Source organism: Psammomys obesus, unplaced genomic scaffold (genome assembly GCF_907164565.1).
Source record: "Psammomys obesus unplaced genomic scaffold, mPsaObe1.curated_primary_1811, whole genome shotgun sequence".
NCBI lineage: Eukaryota > Metazoa > Chordata > Mammalia > Rodentia > Muridae > Psammomys > Psammomys obesus.
Window position 1 is genome coordinate 5,848,770 of NW_026596155.1, and position 21,529 is coordinate 5,870,298.

The window sequence follows — 21,529 nt, forward strand, 5'->3', positions numbered from 1 at the left end:
ACACACACACACACACACACACACACACACACACACACACACACACACACACATTAAAATCAATAATAAAATCTGAAAAAAAAAGTGGGGTTAAGGTACTCAAAGTTGGCTTTGCTTACTCGTTCTATTGTCTAGCTGTGGTCTATATTTTTTGGCCCTAGAGAATCTGCTGTGTATTTCCTTATTATAGGGAAAATTCATTCATGTCGATTTTGAAAATCTATCAGAATGGAACAAATACAATGTGTACCTTTCCAGTCTATGTGGTATTGAGAACCACTGAGAATGGCTCCTCCCAAGAGTCCATAACAAGGCCTGCTGTGACAACACATTTTTCTGCATTTCTTTCTCCCTTCTAGATAATACTTTGGTTAAGAATCAGACAAACTCATAACTTTTCTATTGTAATGTACATGACTGCTTCAAGCCGAGTTTCTATTTATATTTCTACCTCACTTTTGGAAAAGCTCTCCTTAGATGTTTAGAAGAACCTCTTGCTCTACTTCAAGCCTAGATTAAATTCTGTTTTCTAATCAGAACATGACTAATATTCTTCCACTCCATCCATGATACACTGAGGGTTTTGTCCACATGTGAAATTACCAGTAGGCATGATAGTCAAGGAAATTATATTTTTTCCTGAGAGAATATTGGTAAAGTAAAATACTTTTTGCAGTTTTCATTGGCTATAAATTTTCCTTTACACTATTTTTGTTAATTTTCTCTAATTCAGTCATGGCCATTTCAGTATGAGTATTTCTCTTTTAATAACTTGTTTATAACAGAGACTTCTATTTATAATCTAAACTTTATATTCATAAGACTTATAAAGACTGTTGTAATTAATAATATACAATGACTTAAAGTAAATATTTCTTCTGAATAATATGGGGGATCATTGCCCTTACAAACTGGCACACGTTTTAATAAAACAGAAGCATGGTCTCCTTGGATGGTTCAAAATTACATCTTTCTATTGTGTGGTTTCAATATCATCTCCAGTGGAGGGCTGTAAGTGAGACCACAGAAGCATCCTTCAGGCAGCTCTTGGAAACAACACCAAGCAAAATCTTAAAATCAGTGTGTTAATGAACTAGGAGGTCATAGGGGATGGGATGAGAAGAAGGTGGACTATTTGACGTGGAATCGACACAAATGGGAGAAAGCAACAAGCCTGCAAAGTACGTTCGTTTTTCTCATTAAACATGGTCAGAATCTTATTTTTTTTCACAATTTTGCTACTATTCTAAACATAAATGATAATAAAAAGAAAATCCACACACGACTAACACAATACACAAATGCAGCCATATCTAATACCCATGGTGTATCATATCACATTTACTTATTGGGGGGGGGGCAGGGTGCACAGGTGCTGAGCATGCAGGGGAGATGAGAGGACAGTTCCAGCTAGGCAGCTCCCCCTTTCCATCACGCGGGTCCTGCTGATCTTCAGAGCAAGCACCTTCACCTACTGTGCCTTCTCTCTTGCCTGTACATAAACTGCTTTTTATGGAAGATATTCCGGGATATATCATCCATATTAACTGTGTGCTTGAACACCACTTTAATTTTGTGGTAAAATGTACTTACACTCACTTTACCATTGCGATTATCTTCTTCTCTCATTGCTAGGGCCTTCAGAAAGTTATCATGCAGCTCCTTACCAGCGCTTGCGAGTGTCCTGTAAAAACACATTACAAAAATCATACTTGGTTTCTCAGACTTAAAAACATGTTTTTGAAATATTTGTTTTTTTAATTAATGTATTTATTATAATTTATTCACTTTGTATCCCAGCAATAGGCTCCTCCCTTATCTCCTTCCAAATCCCTCCCTCCCTCTTTTCCTCTCATGCCTCTCCCCCCCCCCCCCAGTCCACTGATAGGGAAGGTCCTTCTCCCCTTCCATCTGATCCTAGTCTATCAGGTCTCATCAGGACTGGCTGCATTGTTTTCTTTTGTGGCCTGGTAAGGCTGCTCCCCCATCAGGGGGAGGTGATCAGAGAGCCAGCCACTGAGTTCATGTCAGAGACAGTCCCTATTCCCCTTACCAGGGAACCCACTTGGACACTGAGCTGCCATGGGTTCTGAGCTGCAGGGGTTCTGAGTTATCTCCCTGCATGGTCCTTGGTTGGAGTGTCAGTCTCAGAAAAGATCCATGCGCCCAGAATTTTTTGGTTCTCTTGCTTTCCTTTTGGAGCTCCTGTCCCCTCCAGTTTTTCATCTTTCCCTTCTTTCATAAGATTTCCTGCACCTGCCCAAACTTTGGCTATGAGTCTCAGCATGTGCTTTGATACCCTGTTAGAAAGAGTCTTTCAGAGGCCCTCTGTAGTAGGCTTCCGACCTGTTCCCTGTTTTCTCACTTTTCCAATGTCCATCCTGTTTGTCTTTCTGAATGAAAATTGAGCATCTTACCCAGGGTCTTCCTTCTTGCTTAGCTTCTTTAGGTGTACAGATTTTAATATGTTTATCCTATATTATATGTCTAATATACACTTATAAGTGAGTATATACCATGTGTGTCTTTATGTTTCTGGGTTACCTCACTCATGATAATTTTAACTAGTTCCCACCATTTGCCTGCAAATTTCATGATTTCCTTGTTTTTAATTGATGAGTGGTATTCCATTGTATAAATGTACCACAATTTCTATGTCCATTCCTCAACTGAGGGGCATCTGGGCTCTTTCCAGATTCTGAATATTACAAATAAAGCTGCTATGAACATGGTTGAGCAAATGTCCTTGTTGTATACTTGCCCATATTTTGGAAATATGCCTAGGAGTGGTATAGCTGCATCTTGAGGTAGCACTATTCCTAATTGTCTGAGAGAGTGCCAGATTGATTTCCAAAGTAGTTGCATAAGATTACATTCCCACCAGCAATTGAGGAGAATCCCCCTTTCTCCACATCCTCTCCAGCATGTGTTGTTACTTGAGTTTTTGATCTTAGCCATTCTCATTGGCACAGGAGACAACTTCCTAAATAGAACACCAACAGCACAGGCTCTAAGATCAACAATTAATAAATGAGACCTCATGAAACTGAAAAGTTTCTGTAAAGCAAAGAACACTGTCATCAGAACAAATCGACAGCCTACAGACTGGGAAAAGATCTTCACCAACCCTATATCTGACAGAGGGCTAATATCCAGAATATATAAAGAACTCAAGAAGTTAAAAAGCAACAAATCAAGTAATCCAATTTAAAAATGTGGTACGGAACCAAGCAGAGAATTCTCAATAGAGGAATATCAAATGGCAGAGAAACACTTAAAGATATGCACAATGTCCTTAGTCATCAGGGAAATACAAATCAAAACGACCCTGAGATTTTACCTTACACCCATCAGCATGGCTAAAATCAATGGGAGAGCAGCCTTACCAGGCCACAGAGGAAGACAATGCATTCAGTCCTGATGAGACCTGATAGGCTAGAGTCAGCTACATGTCATATTGTACCAATAAAATTCCCACAACTAGGACTAGATCATATCTTTTTAAAAGTTGTCAAAGAGCTCAACATAGACATCTCAAACATTACAGGACAATGTAATTTATTTTTTACCCTACATAACTTGACAGTAAGACCCCGATGCTGAAAACAATACACTCTTATGACATATAAAACTAGAAATCTGACTGATACCCCACTGAAAACTTTACCCCTCTTGGTGAGTAAAACTACTAGAAGAGCTTCTTATCATAAAATAAGTAAAAAACGCTACAAATGAAAGAAAGAAATGATCACAGAGGGCTGGTGAGATACCTTAGCTGTTAAGAGGATTTGCACTCTTGCAGAGGACCCTGGTTCAATTCCCGGCACCTACACGGTGGCTCATAGGCACCTGTAAATCCATAGTAGACTGATGCCTTTTAGCCTCCATAGGCATTAGGTACTCATACTGCGTGCACACACACACACACACACACACACACACACACACACATATATATATACAGGCAGCCAAAACAGCCATACACAACAGTTAAAATAATTTTTGAAGTTTTATAAAGAAAGATCATCGTTGCAACATTGAACGAAATAGTGAAAAATAAGTTGAATAATGTTCAGTGAAAAAATAATCTTTGTGTTCGCATGACAATTTTTTAAATACTCAACACATATATTTTATTGTGTTTCTATTTTTAATCAGAAGCTTTATTAGGGAACAGAGAAAAGTAAGTCCCAGTTACTGCCCCCAGCTTGCCTGTGGTTACATGAAGGAACATAGATAATCGCAGCAGTGATAACTATCAGCAGAAATGTGGACAGAGTATCAGAGAGGTTCATGAGAAAATATTCTGTCCTATCAAGGAAGAACATTTACACTTGCACTAGTTCTGCTTAAACTGGAGGATGAATGATAAGCCTGTGAGTCATTGTGGGGCTGGGAAGGGAGAAAAGTCCTTGTAATTGCAAAGAATGCAGGGGTAAGGCTTTAAGGTAACCTCAGGTAATGTCAAGGCAGTCAGAAAGTAAATGCAAAAAAAGGGGGTAGAAACCACAGAACATTAATAAATGATACCATTTGGGGTTTTTTAATACCTTTTTATTAATTACAATTAATTCACTTTGTATACCAACTGTAGTCTACTCCCTTGACCCCTCCCAATCCCACCCTTCTTCCCACTTCTTCTTTCATGACCCACCCCTAGACCAAAGAGAGGGGAGGTCCTCCTTCCCATCCATCTGACCCTACCTATCAGGTCTCCATTCAGGATTGCTGCATTGTCTTCCTCTGTGGCCTGGTAAGAATGCCCACTCAGGGAGAGGTGAAATGATACCATTTTGTAGGCTTTATGGTTATTAAGGTTATTCTAAAACTCGTTATAACCACAAAGCTGTAATATCGTTCAGAGAGGCTTCTGGGCTTCATAAAAGTGTTAAACCACACCAATTTTACGCAACAAAATAAGACAGTCAAATTAGAAAGAATATTTAGCAGCTTTGAGAAATGTAGGTAGAAAAGAACAACATTAGAAGAATTCACAAAGGGGCTGTTATAAAGCTCCAGCTGGAGAGGAGAAAGATTGGATTAAAGCAGGGGTGAGGGGAGGCTAAGCAGGAAAAGACAGATCTTTGAATTTAACAGGTAAGATGGGACCTGTGAGACTGATCAACAGGTAAAGGCATTTGCAGCCAAGCCTGACAACCTGAGTTCATTCTCTAGGACCCACAGAATGCAAGGAAAAAAAAAATAACTCCTCAAAGCCGTCTTCTGATCTACATGCTTTGGTGGTAACACACAAACACACACACCACACACCACACACACCACACACACCACACACACACACACACACACACACACACACAAACACTACACACACAAACACCACACATAAAGAATAACCAACCAATCAAATAGGAGTGAAAGGACTGCAAGAGCCAGAGAATCAAGGAGTTTGCTGTGGGAGCTTGTCTCCTACTAATGTGAGAAGCTATGCCATAGGGTCTCACCAACATGACTATCCAAGCTTGATTTGAATGAAGACAAATGTAACAGAAAAAAAAATGTTAATACAGTGTACTAGAAACTGTCTGTGAAGCTTTAACAGTTTTTCTTGCAAGTCCATCAGTCAGAACTAACAAGATGATATTACAGAAACAAACCACCCAATCCCAATGGGTGGTTTATAACGAGTTATTTCTAAGAACACTGTAACAACCTCAACTTTGTCTTTGAATCTGTAATAACAGTGCTTTTCTGATAAGTTGTATTTTTAACTTAACTTATTAGAGTTAACTATTTTACGAGTAACTATTACTCATAAAGAAAACATAAAATTTATAAAATGGCTATCCAGTTAAGATACTCCATGGTTTTCACAGTGGTTGGGCTAATAAATCCCACCAGAGATATATAAGGGTCTCATTTCCCTCATAAGCTGACGAGCATTGGTTGCTATTTGTTTTCCTTATGCACCATTCTTACAAGGATAAGATGAAATCTCAGTGTGGGTTTAATTTTCACTTCCCGGATGGCTCAGGATGGCTCACACACTTATTTTCCATTAATACTTCATCTTCTGAGAACTGTCTACATATGTAGTCAAACTAGTAGAGGAGAAGTGGGAGGTGAGAACAAAGGATGATCTAGGGAGTAAAAGTAGTCAGAACACATGATATAATTTGATAAATAAAATTCTTCATGAAACCCAGCAGTGTGTATAAATAATATATACCAATAAGAAAATTTAAATTAAGAAAGGAATAGGTCCAATTCTTGCTCAAAGACATTCCAGAATTCCCAAGCTTCTATATGGGAAGTTTACTTTTATTGCCTCTTTGTCATGTTTTATTTAATTGTAAACCCTCAGAATTGTACATGTTATTTTAAAGTCCAGTTTGATCACCAACCTCTGTCTTACAACACAACATATAGCAATCATCACCAGTTTCAATGCACTGTTCAAGCTTACTTTTTATAGGATATATATGTGAAATGTATATATAAATATAATATGAACTATATTTATACATTATATTTATACATATATAATGTATTTGTACTCATAATACTTAGTGTAAGTAATCCACTTGATAACACATTTTGCAACTGTGGTGGTTTGAATAGGTGTAGGCTTCATAGACTCATGTGTTTCAATGCTTGGCCCATAGGGAATGGCACTATTAGGAGGTGTGGCCTCGTGAGAGGAAGTGTGTCACAGAGAAGGAGGGCTTTGAGGTCCCATATGTACAAGGTAGGTCTAGTGTGGTAGTCTCCTTCTGTTCCATGTGGATCAAGATGTAGAAATCTCAGCTCCTTCTCCAGCACGGTGTCTGCCTGCACACCGCTGTGCTTCCTACCATGATGACAATGGACTAAACCTCTGAAACTGAAGGCCAACCCCAATTAAATGTTTTCCTTTATAAGAGTTGCTGTGATCACGGTGTCGCCTCACAGCAATAAAGCCCTAACTCCCTAACTAAGACAGCAACTGTTTTGTTGTTATTCTTTCTGGGGCTGGATATTTGTGAGACTGCGAAGAAGGACAAGAACTATCCCAGGTGTGTTAGGCATAAAACTGCATGAGACCAGATTGGTGGGGACAGTTTACTAGTAGAAGTCTTTCAGGACTGAATCTCTTGCTAAAGCGTAAGGTTTTAACACGGATATGTCGGAATAACTAGGAAGTACTAAATAAAAACAAAGAAGAAAGCAGAGGAGTTCTTGCTACCAGGACAGTAACACAGCCTATATTAATCTCACTTGAACTTTTTTAAAATTGGACTGAAAAAAAATTATATTTTATTTTATCTACTGTCAAGTTTGTTTTTCTATTTTTAATAATTTTTGACAGTTTCATAAACTGTATTTTTGACTATATTCCACCCAATGCTTCCAGATCTATTCTACCTTCCTACCCACCCACCCTCAACATCTCATCAAAAAAAGTTCATCTCAGGGGACTCCTAAATCGATTCAGCAATTACCATTGCTCTTGATTGCTTATCAGAATAAGTGGTAAAAAATCCCATTGTTAAAGACATCATACCCAAGTCAGTACTGACCAAGAAGCTTCCTTCCTGATGACTGGCTTCCATAGTATTAGAAGTTATGAGACAGACTGCTGAGGAGAAAATGTCTTCAACTGTCTTACCCAGCTATGAACTCTATGAACTGCAGAACAACTAGTGTTGCAAGATACGGCTGCTGGTACAATATGGCCATGAATGTTAACAGTTAATTCACTACCTAAAACTTCTTCCCTATTTGGGGGAATAGGTATTTTATGATTGGTTGAGAAACCAAACTAAATTTTAACTTCATATTGAATATTAATATTTTAAAGATTTTCCGGGAAAGTATTGCTTAACTTATTTTTCACAGCCTACAGTTAAATATCTTAAGTGGATACATGAGATAACAAAAATTAAACTGAAATATTACATCTCCCAATTAATTTGAGTCACCATGCTTTTCGAACCTGGGTTCCATGGTAGGTTAAGTAATCTCTAAGCTCCTTCCTACTCTACAACTTGTGAAAACAGTAACACAGTATTAAAAGCAGAATTAATAATATTGTACAGAGGAAGTATAAGGGTCTGTAGTTATGAAGCTATATACAGAAGAGAAAAAAAATTACACGGCAGATGGTTCCTATCACACCTGAAGACTGAGAGCCTGCAACTCCTCATCAGAACAGAAAATTAGCATAGAGGGTGTGTTGGGAAGTTCTTATGAGTTTAACACATGATACACTTAAATAACTAGGTTTTTTTTTTTTTAACAGTCAGTGACCTGAGAAACTTTGCTTAAATAAATATCACAAAGGAATTTACTTCCTCAAGAAGAAGTGGGTATGTTACAAAATCTTAGGGTTGAGTTTTATAAAGGCAAATACCTCATCTCTGTTTACAAGCAACTGTGTGTTCAAATGGGCAAAAAGTTATATGCGGACGAGTTAATTTTTACTGACTGTGTTTAATCATTAGCTGAAAGCATTTATATTATCTGGCATGAAAGACTATAAACATATTTTTAATTCTCGACAACTGAGCTACTGGTTTTAAAGGTTAAGTATGTTGTTTACACATCGTATCATAGACACACACATAATTATCACTTGAAGAGGAATAAATAACAAAAGGGAAGAGCATGGAAAAATAAAGAAGAAACTTATTTTGGAGAGTTTAGTGCTTAAGACTTCACTTAAACAATTCTAGTAATTGTGACTTTTTTATTAGATGTCTTGTGATTTTAAATGTAAAATCTGGTGTGTTAAAATAAGCAGATTTAGATTAATCATTAAGATGTATTTCCATACAAAGGTCCTAATAATTATTAAACCAAATCTGGTGTCCAATCTATTAGAATGTGAATAATAATTCTTTTTAGCTGTTGAGTGCAGTTACAAACACTTTCACTTATTCACAAATCAAAGCTTAAAGAGAACATACTTCTTTTTCCATCAAATGAAGTGAGACCCAATGAGATTGAGTAACTTGGTTTTCATCAGTTGGCATTCAGCTCTAAACCTGCATCTCACTGACTAAACGTTGCTCTGGTACTGTAGTCCCCTTTCTTTACATGATTAAAAGCAAAAAGAGTCCACTGGAAGAAGCCAGTTAAAATGTAGGGGATGAGATTTACAGCATTAACCTTGGGTTCTACATGGAAACTTAGTCAATAACAATCGTCATTCCGGTCTAAGTAAGATTGCAATTTACTACTTTCTCCGAGGTGTTTTGATTTCTTTTAAGCCCGTGAACTATGATACAGCCTACATTTCATATTTCTAACTATATAATACTTACTTAAATCTATAATCAAGCCTCTCTATACTGTAGTTTAGAATTTTGAAGAGAGTAAATTTTAAAACAATAGATGAGTAAAAGTATTGTAAAAAATTCATTTTATCTTTAAGCAAGGAAAGTTGGGACTATAGAGGTTGGTTCTATTCATACCATGAAAGCACAGATTCAAAAAAGCAACCTCCAGTTTGGCATGCCTGTTTCTAGGCTATCTGAGAAAGTCCATCAATCACCCCCACAGAACACTAAGATTGGTACATTGTAGTGCCTCAAGCGAATGACACAAGCAAATGGTTGCCTTGAGGCTCAGCATCTTTATATAGTCTGTGTGTGCTTCTTGAATATTTTAAAGTGCCCACATGTGGGGATGGAAAAACTGATATGGTGGAATTCCAGCAGGCAAAGAGGGAGTCCGTCAGGGCATTTTTCACAACTGCTTGGGCAAAAGGGGGCTGTCTTGCATTAGAAACAAGGTGTCTGAATATATGGATAGGAAAAGGAACAGTCTAAAACAAGAAAGATTAGCATGGGAATTTGGAGATAAGGGCAGTTAAAAAATTATTAGAAAGGCATAGGATACGGCTATTGTGTAATACAAATATGACTCCCCCATATCTGGTTGCAAGCCTTCTGAGAATCCCATCTTAATAAGTGTATAAATTCTGCTCTCCAATGCTCCCCTGATATGTCAATAAAGCAGCCTACAGCCAATCACTGAGCAAGGGAGAAAATAGGGCTGGACATCCTGTCAGGCAGAGGAGGAGGAGTTAGAAGAGGAAGTAGGGGATTCTGCCAGGGGATTCAACCAGTTAACACCTGGACAAAGAACTCAACAGGAAAGCTATAAAATGAAAATATTCTGGGATGTATACTGGGAGGAAATCAGATTACTTTAGAGTGTTAAGGATTGAGTAATAACTGCTCAGTTCTTGTGCTGTGAAGTAATTATTAAAAAAGAATTATAGTCTCAATTATTTGTGTGATAGCTAGGTTAAGAGAGAAACAAACACCTTTATATAGAAATAACTGTAACAGAAAGGTTTGATGCACTTTGAACAGAGGCAGCTCATAAAGTTGGATAAAGCTATTCCCAGAAGACATGGGTCATTACATGAAAATCCCAGTTCCAGGGATGGGATGGCTCCCTGTGAGCTGTTAACCAAGAACAACCAAGTTCCCAAAACAATACAGGTTATGAGCAATGTCATGAGTTTCCACGGGAACAACATAATAACATAATAAGACTCTATCACTGAAAATGCTACATGTATTAGTCTAAGAGCCTAGAGGAGCCAAGATAGAACTAGGCTAGAAGGTTCCTCCCTGCAGCCTTGCCGTCAGTGCTGGAAGACACCATGCAGGCCGCTGAGGGAGAATTGTCATCAACTCACAAGGCTGGGTCCGCCAACTCTCTGTTAGGGGGGAGGGAGGTTGCAGGGACCTCCTACTGCAGGTAATGAGGGTGGGAGAGTCATTTTCTACAGTAGCATATCAACTGGTAAGGTTCCCATGCTCCTTTAAACAATCCTAATTAATCTTAATAGGTTACAGAAGAAAAGGGGAAGAGATATGAAATTATAAGGGTGTCTGGTTGGGAAGAGGTAAGGGCAGAAGGGGGACCAAGAAAAAAAAGGGACTATGATCAAAGTACATTATGTACATATATAAATACGTCATGGCATTCATTTTATGTATAACACATTCTAATCATGTTTTCAAAGCAAGGTCTGCCTTACGATGTTCTTTCAATCTATGTTGTTTTAATAAAATTATTTTTAGACTATCAAAGATCAAAAATAGTGAGGCATGAGAAGAGAATGCTAATTGGGGGCGAAGGTGGTCAAAGAACATATACATTATGAAGATCTCATAGCAAACCCATTACTTTCTATAGTTAAGATGTAACTAAGATTTTACTATATGATAATAAAATGTAAAAATAAAGAAAACATTACAGCAAATTAAAATTGCAGCATTGGGATATAAATCTGGCTGCAAGTCATGGAGTAAGATAAGGTATGATATCAGGGAAGTAGAACTGGGCACAGTGTCAAATGCCTGTCATCACCCAGTTGGGAGCCTGAGGCAGGAATGTGGAGAGTTCAAGGCCTTCTTGGGATTCATTGTGAGACCATGTCTCAACATAATGAAAAGGAGGAATCAAGACAGATAAATACAGAGATAGAAGTAATCTGGCATGTCAACAGAACCTTCAGCAAAGTCACATATGAGACTTTCAGCTAAGGATAGATAATAGAGAGTAGGGGCTCCCAGAAAGAATCTGACAAAACTTCCCACCAAACTCAACCACTGGACACAGAAACATGAAGGAAATATGGCCTCCCTGCAGATGTACTGTGGATCTCAGAATCTGATGGGCTATGTAGGCAGCTGTAGTCCCTGTATGAGAGGCCCTCTCATGACAATCACAGACTTCCTTTCCTAAGTATCAAAATCCTGAAGTCCACAAATACCAATGGAACAACTCAATGAATTACAACAAATATGATCTCAAAATAAAATGGCCAATGTTTCCAAAGAGAATGTGCTTATTGAAAACAGTGTCAGGGTTTTTGTTTTTGTTTTCGTTTTGTTTTGTTTCTTTTGTTGTTTTTTTGCAGATCTTCTTGCCTAGAGCCCATCCTGCAGTGAGTGGCCAGAAGACTGTGTCTTAGCTAGAAAAGGTCTTACATTTACAGTTATTGTGTGAGACAGCTTTTACTACTGGAACAAAACATCCAAGATAAGTAACTAAAATGGGAAGGAGTTTATTTTGTTTTCTGGTTTCAGAAGATGCCACTTATAGCTAGATAGCTTCATGATGCTTCTCACAGTTGGATGGTTCTATTGATGTGTTCCAGAACTGGGTGGCTCCTACAATGCTTCTCTTCATTGAAAGGCTCCAGTGATGCATCTCAGAGTTGGGCAGCTTCACTGATGTCTCTCATGGTTGGGTGGTTCCCTTGGCCAGTATATGATGACTGGGATCACATAGAAGATAGAATCAGTTTACCTCATGGTGGCCAGAATGTAAAAAAAAAAAAAAAAAAAAATAGGAAAAGACCACAATTCAAATATTTTCTTCAAAGGATTACTGCGATGGCCTAACCTGCTCTTACTAGGCCATTCCTCCACCACCTCCTTGAGCAACATAGGACTCCGTTGTTAGAAAATCATCATTCACTCACTTCAGTACTGATAACTGATTTGGTTGACTCCAGTTATTTACTATGGTAAACACTGTTTCTAAACAAATAGGTACCATTTAGGTTCAAGATTTATGAACCATGATAACATCATTATACCTGTCATAAAAATTATCCTTCCTTCTTCACCTCCTTAAATCTCGTAACATTCCAAGATGGAATACAAAGGAAAACTCTGGTTATGTTTTCTTTGGTTCACACATGTAACAGAGGCAGCCATTTTGAAATTACCAAGCTATGAAAACCCCAAGCCAGACAGAAAAGCACAGGTGAATGAGTTGTCATTTGAAGGGGGGGGGGGGCTAGTCAGAGTAATTAGACACTCACAGTGTGAATGAAGATGCTATCTTTGAAGTGGACCTCTAGCCACAGCTACCACAGATGACACTAGGTATCCCTCTCTGTGGTCCTGACCTACAAAACAATGGGGCTTTTAGTGCTAAGCTTTGTACTACAGAGAGATATAACATGAACAGATGTTTAATTATATATAATAAAATATCTTTTCAGTTGCACGTTTTTTCTTATGGATGGCCCAAATAAATTTTCTTCACAAGTAATAAGTAGAAAGTGGAAGGTTACATTTTATTTCAATCTATTTCTATTTTTATGCATGGCCCTATCAATCGTAACTAGCCATTCATATATAGTTTATAACTATGGGTGCAATAGCAAACTTATTGAAAATACGTTTGACTCTCGGAGAAGTGGTCCTTCATGTTAACAAAACATTTCCTTGTTTTATTAATGTATTTTGTCTCTGCAAGTTTGACAGTATTCTGTGCCATTCTAATACTTTGGTGATGCATTAGAAGATATACTCAGAGGATATAGCTGAAGTCCAAATAATAAAATGAACCACTTATTTCTAATAAATATCATTATAACGCATGCTATTCCAGTTGAGAATTTCAGCTGAGTTAGTCAGGATGAGATACACAATCACCTCTGTACCATGAAAGTATTTAAAGACCAGGACGAGGAAAAGGATATTTTCTTTTTCACTTCCATTTGAGGCCATTCTTCTCTTCGGTAAAACTGCGGTCTATTTAAGTTTTTCAGCTATAGCAACATGTATGTGAGTTCAGTTAAAGAGTGCCATATTTCTGACTCAGGACAGTTATGTATAATACTCTTTACTAAATGATATTTCAGACAGAATTTGCTTCTTTTGCTGTATCAGGAAAGAAACCTAGTTTCTACTATTTGGCTACTTGTACCTAGATACTTCCTGGAGAGATACAGATCATTTTATCTTAATTAAATAAATGATCTGAAAATACTAATAGTTACCTATATTACTCATACACAAAATGCAAAGATAAGACATAAGAAGAAATCTTAGCTTTGTCATTAGAGGTGCCATACATTAAAAATGAATGCCATGAAAAAAAAAATAACCTTTAAGTTTTGTGTTGAAATGTTGTTCCTATACTTGGTATTTTTTTTTAATTTTTTATTAATTACACTTTATTCATTTTGTATCCCCCCATCAGCCCCTCCCTCCTCCCCTGCCGATCCCACCCTCCCTCCCCTTTCTGCATGCATGCCACTCCCCAAGTCCACTGATAGGGGAGGTCCTCCTCTCCTTCTTTCTGATCTTAGTCTATCAGTTCTCATCAAAAGTGGCTGCATTGTCCTCTACTGTGGCCTGGTAAGGCTGCTCCCCCCTCAGGGGGAAGTGATCAACGAGCAGGCCAATCAGATTATGTCAGAGGCAGTCCCTCTTCCCAATAAATTTCAAGTCTCTGAAGAAAGAATTAGAGGAAAATATGAGAAGATGGAAAGATCTCCCATGCTCATGGCTTGGCAGGATTAACATAGTAAAAATGGCCATCTTACCAAAAGCAATCTACAGATTTAATGCAATTCCCATCAAATTGTCAACACAATTCTTTACAGACCTGGAAAGAAAAATTCTCAACTTCGTATGGAATAACAAGAAACCGAGAATTGCTAAAACAATCCTCTACAATAAAAGATCTTCTGGATGTATCTCCATCCCTGATCTCAAGCTGTACTATAGAGCAACAGTTATAAAAACTGCATTGTACTGGCATAGAAACAGAATGGTGGATCAATGGAATCGAACAGAAGATCCAGAAATAAACCCACACACTTACGGACACCTGATTTTTGACAAAGATGCCAAAACCATACAATGGAAAAAAGATAGCATCTTCAACAAATGGTGCTGGTCCAACTGGATGTCTACATGTAGAAAAATGAAAATAGATCCATACTTATCACGCTGCACAAAACTGAAGTCCAAGTGGATCAAAGACCTCAACATAAAACCAGACACATTAAATCGGCTAGAAAAAAAAGTGGGGAATACCCTAGAACTCATTGGTACAGGAGAAAACTTCCTGAACAGAACACCAACAGCACAGGCTCTAAGAGCAACAATCAATAAATGGGACCTCATGAAATTGAAAAGCTTCTGTAAAGCAAAGGACACCGTCATCAAAACAAAGCGACTGCCTACAGATTGGGAAAGAATCATCACCAACCCTCTATCTGACAGAGGACTCATATCCAATATATATAAAGAACTAAACAAGCTGAAAAGCAATAAACCAAGTAATCCACTTAAAAAATGGGGAACAGAGCTAAAGAGAGAATTCTCTGTAGAGGAATATCGAATGGCAGAGAAGCACTTAAAGAAATGCTCAACCTCATTAGCCATTAGGGAAATGCAAATCAAAACCACCCTGAGATTTCACCTTACACCCATCAGAATGGCCAAGATGAAAAACTCAAGGGACAACACATGCTGGAGAGGTTGTGGAGAAAGGGGAACCCTTCTCCACTGCTGGTGGGAATGTAAACTGGTACAACCATTCTGGAAATCAATCTGGCGCTTTCTCAGACAACTAGGAATAGCGCTTCCTCAAGATCCAGCCATACCACTCCTAGGCATATACCCAAAAGAGGCTCAAGTACACAAAAAGGACATTTGCTCAACCATATTTGTAGCAGCTTTATTTGTAATAGCCAGAAGCTGGAAACAACCCAGATGCCCCTCAACTGAAGAATGGATGCAGAAACTGTGGTACATCTATAAAATGGAGTATTATTCAGCAATGAAAAATAAGGAAATCATGAAATTTGCAGGTAAATGGTGGGACCTGGAAAGGATCATCCTGAGTGAGTTGTCCCAGAAGCAAAAAGACACGCATGGTATATACTCACTCATATAAACATACAATATAGAATAAACCCACTAAAATCTGTACATCTAAACAAACTAAGTAAAAGAGAGGACCCTAACTAAAATATTCAATCCCCATCCTGAAAGGCAAAGAGGATGGACATCAGAAGAAAAAGAAAATAGGAAACAACCTCGGAACCTGCTACAGAGGGCCTCTGAAAGCCAGAAGAAAACAGGAAACAACCTTGAAACCTGCCACAGAGGGCCTCTGAAAGCTTCTGCAGTATAGACCGTCAAGGCAGATGCTGAGCCTGATGGCCAACTGATGGGCAGAGTGAATGGAATTTTATGTAAGAAGTGGGAAATAGTAAGAGCTGGAGGGGACGGGAACTCCACAAGGAGAGCAACAGAACAAGATAATTTGAACACAGGGAACTTCCCAGAAAATCATACTCCAACCAAGGACTATTCGTGGAAATGACCTGGAACCCCTGCACAGGTGTAGCCCATGGCAGTTCAGTATACTTGGTAGTTTTTGTGGCTGACTATTTGTATTTAAAATATATAAGAGTTTCAGGAGAATACTCCTGAAATCTGTCTTTTATTCTCATTGGTCTTTGGTTTTGTTTGTTTGTTGGGTTGTTGTTGTTTTGTTTTACATGTTCTATTCTCATCTGTTTTAAGAAATTTTCCTTTTGTTTCTTCAATGGCTCATTGTTTGAAAGCATATTGTTTAGTTTGTGCTGTTTGTACAAGTTGTAAATTTGATTCTAATTATATTCTATTTTGAGGGGTTTGGTTGGTTTGTTGATTGACTGGTCATTATATTAAGACTTTTTTTCTGATCTAACATATATTCTGGCATGAGTAATGATCCATCAGCTCTGAGAAATAAAAAAATATTGTATTCAGTAGCCATCAGTAACATGTTCTGTAAATATCTATTAGATCAATTTTGTCCGTATTATAGTTTAATTCTTCTGTTTCTTTGATTTTTTTTCCTGTCTGGATCCTCTATCCACTGACAAAATAAAGTACTCAGGTATAACTAGAAAAAAAAAAGACTACATATGAGTTAGAGATATCAATGTAATATGTCAGTATAATAAATATACTTTAGTAATGTATACTCTATCTTCCTTTTATTTCTCAATTACAGAGCTTTTGTAAATGTGTGATCCTTTAAAATAAATAATTGTATTATAAAGTCATTTTAAAGCATGTTTTTTAAGTGTGCTTTTAAAGTTAGTTATTTTAAAGTTAGTTATTGCTGTCAGTTAAAATCTTTACTATAAAATTTTCATTATGACCTATATAATCTAATGTTCAGAAAATGCCTTTGCAAGAATCTTAATACCACATGTCTTATTATTTAAAAAAATGAATAAGTAACAGGAAAAACTAGACTTAACTGTCTGAGATTTGAGGCTCCACAGGGTAAGTGATCTAAAAAGTATTATTATTGTCTGAACACTTCAGCTGAGCAGTTTCCATCATTATCAGGGTTTTACCCTACATTCAAAGTCCACACCTGATCAAATATTAACAGGAATCTTTCAGCCAACAGAGATTACAGCAGCAGGCCTCATGCCCCTTGGCCAGCATTAACAAGATAGTTTTAAGAGGGTTTTTTTGTTGTTGTTTGATCATCTTTCTATTAATGCAAACACTTCCAGAGAAAGGAAAAGCGGTGTTAATTGAGAGGGTTTCCTTGTGTGTTCTCGGCAGAGTTTGCAGTAAAGGCAAACAATGTTCTTCATATTTCATATTTGGAAATATGTGTGTTGGTATCAACTATGTGTTTTTGGTTGTATCTTTGAAGATGTGGTGTTTGTTTGTTTGTTTGTTTGTTTTGATACTTACTATCTCCATGAGTAAAACAAAAAAGTAAGAAAAATGTGAATATTAGGATAAGAAGAGGGAGATGGGGAAGATGCAGAATTGGAGTCAAGCTATGATAAAGTTTTTAAATACAAATAGCTGGAGCCAATTAAAGGATACAGACATCTGAACACAGACATTTGACCAGTGTCTCAAAATGTGTAAATTACTCCTATCAAAGCAGCCAAACATAAGTAATGAATGCTGTATTAAATGCAGGGAAGGGTAAATAAAGAGTTAAATGTGGGGATTTGGGATTGAACTAATTCAACAGAAATACAGAGGGGACTCCGAACATAATATCAGTGAACATAAATCTGAATGAATGTGTGCTCGATCTAACATCATTGTGGTGCTTTATTGTAATCTAATGTACAGCACATTCTTAGTATAGATTAGAGCTCAGGAAATGATCTTTGAATAGATCAAGTAATTACAGCAGTGGGCTGCCTGGAGCAGTACTGTGTGAAAATGAACTAATGCCAGAAATTTTATTTCTATATATATATGATAATTATAATAACTCACAAACAAGTTATGTCTAATATAAAATCTGATAAGTTGCCTAGTGATTTAATAAACTGTTTTTAATTGAGATTGCGAGAAGTCCAGTAAAAATACTATAATTCCACATTCATGGTTCAGAAAGTCCACAGTATATACTAGCATGTTAAAGGCACTGAAAAACTTTGCCTTAACCTTATTTAAACTGTACTTTAGAATTTTGATTTTAAAACTGCTTTTTACATTTTCACACGATATCCATTAACATATGTGTGACTCGAGTACTCTTAGAGACGCCATCATCAAGACTGTAATAGTTTAGTTAATTCGGTGTTCTCTTTCGCTCTTCACCAAATCCTGGGGAAGCAATCTATGCATGCAATATGTCTGGCAAATATTAGTTTCCTCTACGTCTACCACTATTCTAAATCCACACCCCAAACATCATTAATGTTCAATTCCAGTAGACTTTTATCTTGTGCCTCCCATGCTATTCCTTGAGTAGTTTTCCTCAGGGAAGCCGGGGCCCACTAAACCCGTGGGCATGTGCACACAGCGGCATGACTGCATGGAGGTGTGCTGCTTATCCTTGTTAAGACTTTGCTTCCTGTACTACTTACGATAAAATATGAAGCCACAAACCTTCGCTCCCAGACTGTGACTACGAACAGCTCTAAAATCTGTGTCATTTCTTCCAATCAGTCTCCCTACCAGCATTTTCCTTGGTAGAAACAGTGTTCAGAATACTTTGCCAGCCTTCTTTCCCTTTCTCTTCCTTTTTCCTCCCCCTGTCTTCTCCCCTTCTTTCTCCTGTTCTCTCTCTCTCTCTCTCTCTCTCTCTCTCTCTCTCTCTCTCTCTCCCCCTAAATCCTGTTTATCTATAATTATTGCCTGAATGTCATGTCTTCAGAGAACCCTTGGTGGCCATATCCTACTTCAGGTTGAGAACTATATCTTAGTACTATTTCAGAGAGAAAAAAAAGTGAACACGATGCCATAGATAAAGGCTAAAATTGTTGGCATAGACGGTAGCGATACCAGCTGGGAAGTGAATCACGCAAAGCTTCAGAATCCGGCCTGAGGCTCACAGACTCACAGAGAAGAGTGCAGAGATGAAGAACACCGCTCACTGTAACAAGAGAAGCATAGTGATCTGTAGGTCCTGACCTTCCCATGCCTGGCAGGCTCCATAATCAGTAATGAAGACAGATATTATAGAAGCTGGGTTCATGCTTTACAGTTGCACCTTCTGACTCTGATTATGAACACACCATCTGTCCCTGACTGACCATTTGCTGCTGTGGCTCAGCAGCGGTCAAGTACCATGATAACGGGCAAATAACTTGGAATGTCCCTCTCATGACACTAGTGTTCCCAAGAGGTCTAGTGGAGTCTTTTTAATTGTTTCCTTATGTACTTATTTTTGTGTTATTATTATTAAACATCTATTATCCTAAGTTAAAGGTAGAAAAAGGAAGTATTTCCTATTGCTTAATTGCACATACAATGAAAAGCATGACCTCTCAGTCTATCTCGGGAAACTGGATGAATTTTATATGAAGAATATATTGTATCCGTTACTGTGGTAAGCATGAAAGGAAGAATGCTATGAAAGGTGATACCATGTAGGCCTTGTCCTGATAGAGTCCTATTTACACTGGGGAACAAGAACCCCCAGAAAGACTCTGAGAGAAGTGTTTCCAAGATGGCTGTGTGGTACCCTCAATTCTAAGTGTGCCTACAGAAAATGGTGGCTGACACTACACCAAAATAATTCTTGGCTCTTAAGCTAACATGTAATGCTAACACATTTACAGCTTTGATTGAAGTAACCCATCTGCTGCTTTGAAGAAATGTTTCATCCTTATATTGGTCAGAATTACCAACCACAATGAAGCAATGTGGAAGCAAAGAATTCAAATAAAATTAACCATGTTTAGATGAATTACATATAAACAGAGAGATTACATTGCTGTGATGCTGAAAAGAGAGGGGGCAGAGAGAGAGGGAAAAGTACATGTACAACATTTCTCACAATTTGGCTGGACTATCATGTGAAATATTTTCTGTTAATATGATGTCTAAATAATATGAAATCATGTGTCCAACATATTTCTTGGAAGAAGCAGGATATATTACAAAATGTCTTTGTGGAAACAAATTTCTCTTTAGTAGCAAGGTTTTAATTTGACTACGACAGAGATCAGAGCAAGAATGAATCATCCGCTTCCTGACCCTTCTGTGTGGTTGGAAGCTCTGATGATTATCAAAGGGGCAGATGACACTGAGCACTGGTTGAAAGGCCTTGGTGGATCACTCCCTGCTACTCATTCCAAAGGTTTACTGTATGCCAAAAGGAAACTTACTTGGTGCCATTTGCGGTAAATGACATCTCTTTGTTGTTTCCCATTCTTTAAATCTACAGTACAGTATTTACTTCAAAGCATGAAGCTGCCATACAGAGGAAATACGTGCCTTGTCCCTCCTGTGTGAATGAGAAGTTCCTAAGTTACTTGTTGAGTATGTGCCACCACTCTCTGCACACAGGCTTTATTTGTCTTTCTAGCTAAATTGTTTCTTATAGAGTATCTCTGAGTCTCTGTGCCATCAATGTAGCCTTAGGAATCTACATTTGTATTTGAAGGTTACAAGTCAATTACAGTGCTTACCATTGTTTCATGGTTTTTCTGTATAATGCATTATTTAAACTATTTATAATATTTTAGCATGTGTGTGTGTGTGTGTGTGTGTGTGTGTGTGTGTATGTGTGCGTGCACATGGGATGGGGACAGGAGGTTGTATGCAAGCCTTGGCACACTGTGTGGAGGTCAGAGGACAAGTCCTCTAATTTGGTTTTCTCCTTCCACCTTTATGTGGGCAGCAAGGATCAAACTCAGATAGCTAGCCTTGCTAGGTAAACACTTTATCCACTGTGAAATCTCACCAGCTCCCACTTAAAATTTCTTCATTTTATTTTGTGGTATATCAGGTTCTTCTGTCTCCAAGCAGAAATATTTAATTGATATGCATCCTTAAGATAACTTAAAAGTATTTTCAATTAACTGGAATTGTGTCCTGATTTTTAAAATTCACGAAAACTTCAAATACTTAAATTCCACTTTCTAAATTAATGCTCTTAGTTGCAAACAACAGAATCCAGTCGGTGTAGGGAAAGCATCAGTGGAATTTGTGGGAACATCTTATAATGCTCCCAGAAATCACAAAACAAAACAGGAAATCAGTCATGGTCAAACTTTGGAAAATGCTCATTCATACTAGATTAACAACTTGGAAAAATCATTATTCTCTTTGCACTTACCCAAGATACTCTAGCTTTCAAGGACTCAACAGCTTATACCAAACAACTGAAACTAGATTTTTAGATGTAGTCTTCTATATAGAAATGTTATGCAAAATGATGGAAATTTTCTAAGCTTTAACAAAAGTATAATGCAAATACTGCATTTGTTTTTTTTTTTCAAATACTGCATTTGTAAACAAAATAAAACAAACTATACGTC

General features: G+C 37.6%; 1 protein-coding gene across 2 annotated transcripts in view; it reads right to left on the reverse strand.

Annotated features, from left to right (window-relative positions):
- Positions 1-21,529, reverse strand: part of Cfap299 (cilia and flagella associated protein 299) — a 555,552-nt gene that overhangs the window by 351,655 nt on the left and 182,368 nt on the right. For both annotated transcript variants that reach the window (XM_055594487.1, XM_055594486.1), the window contains exon 3: positions 1,594-1,684. In XM_055594487.1, the coding sequence (XP_055450462.1) occupies positions 1,594-1,684 (91 nt within the window). The remainder of the gene's footprint in view (positions 1-1,593; positions 1,685-21,529) is intronic.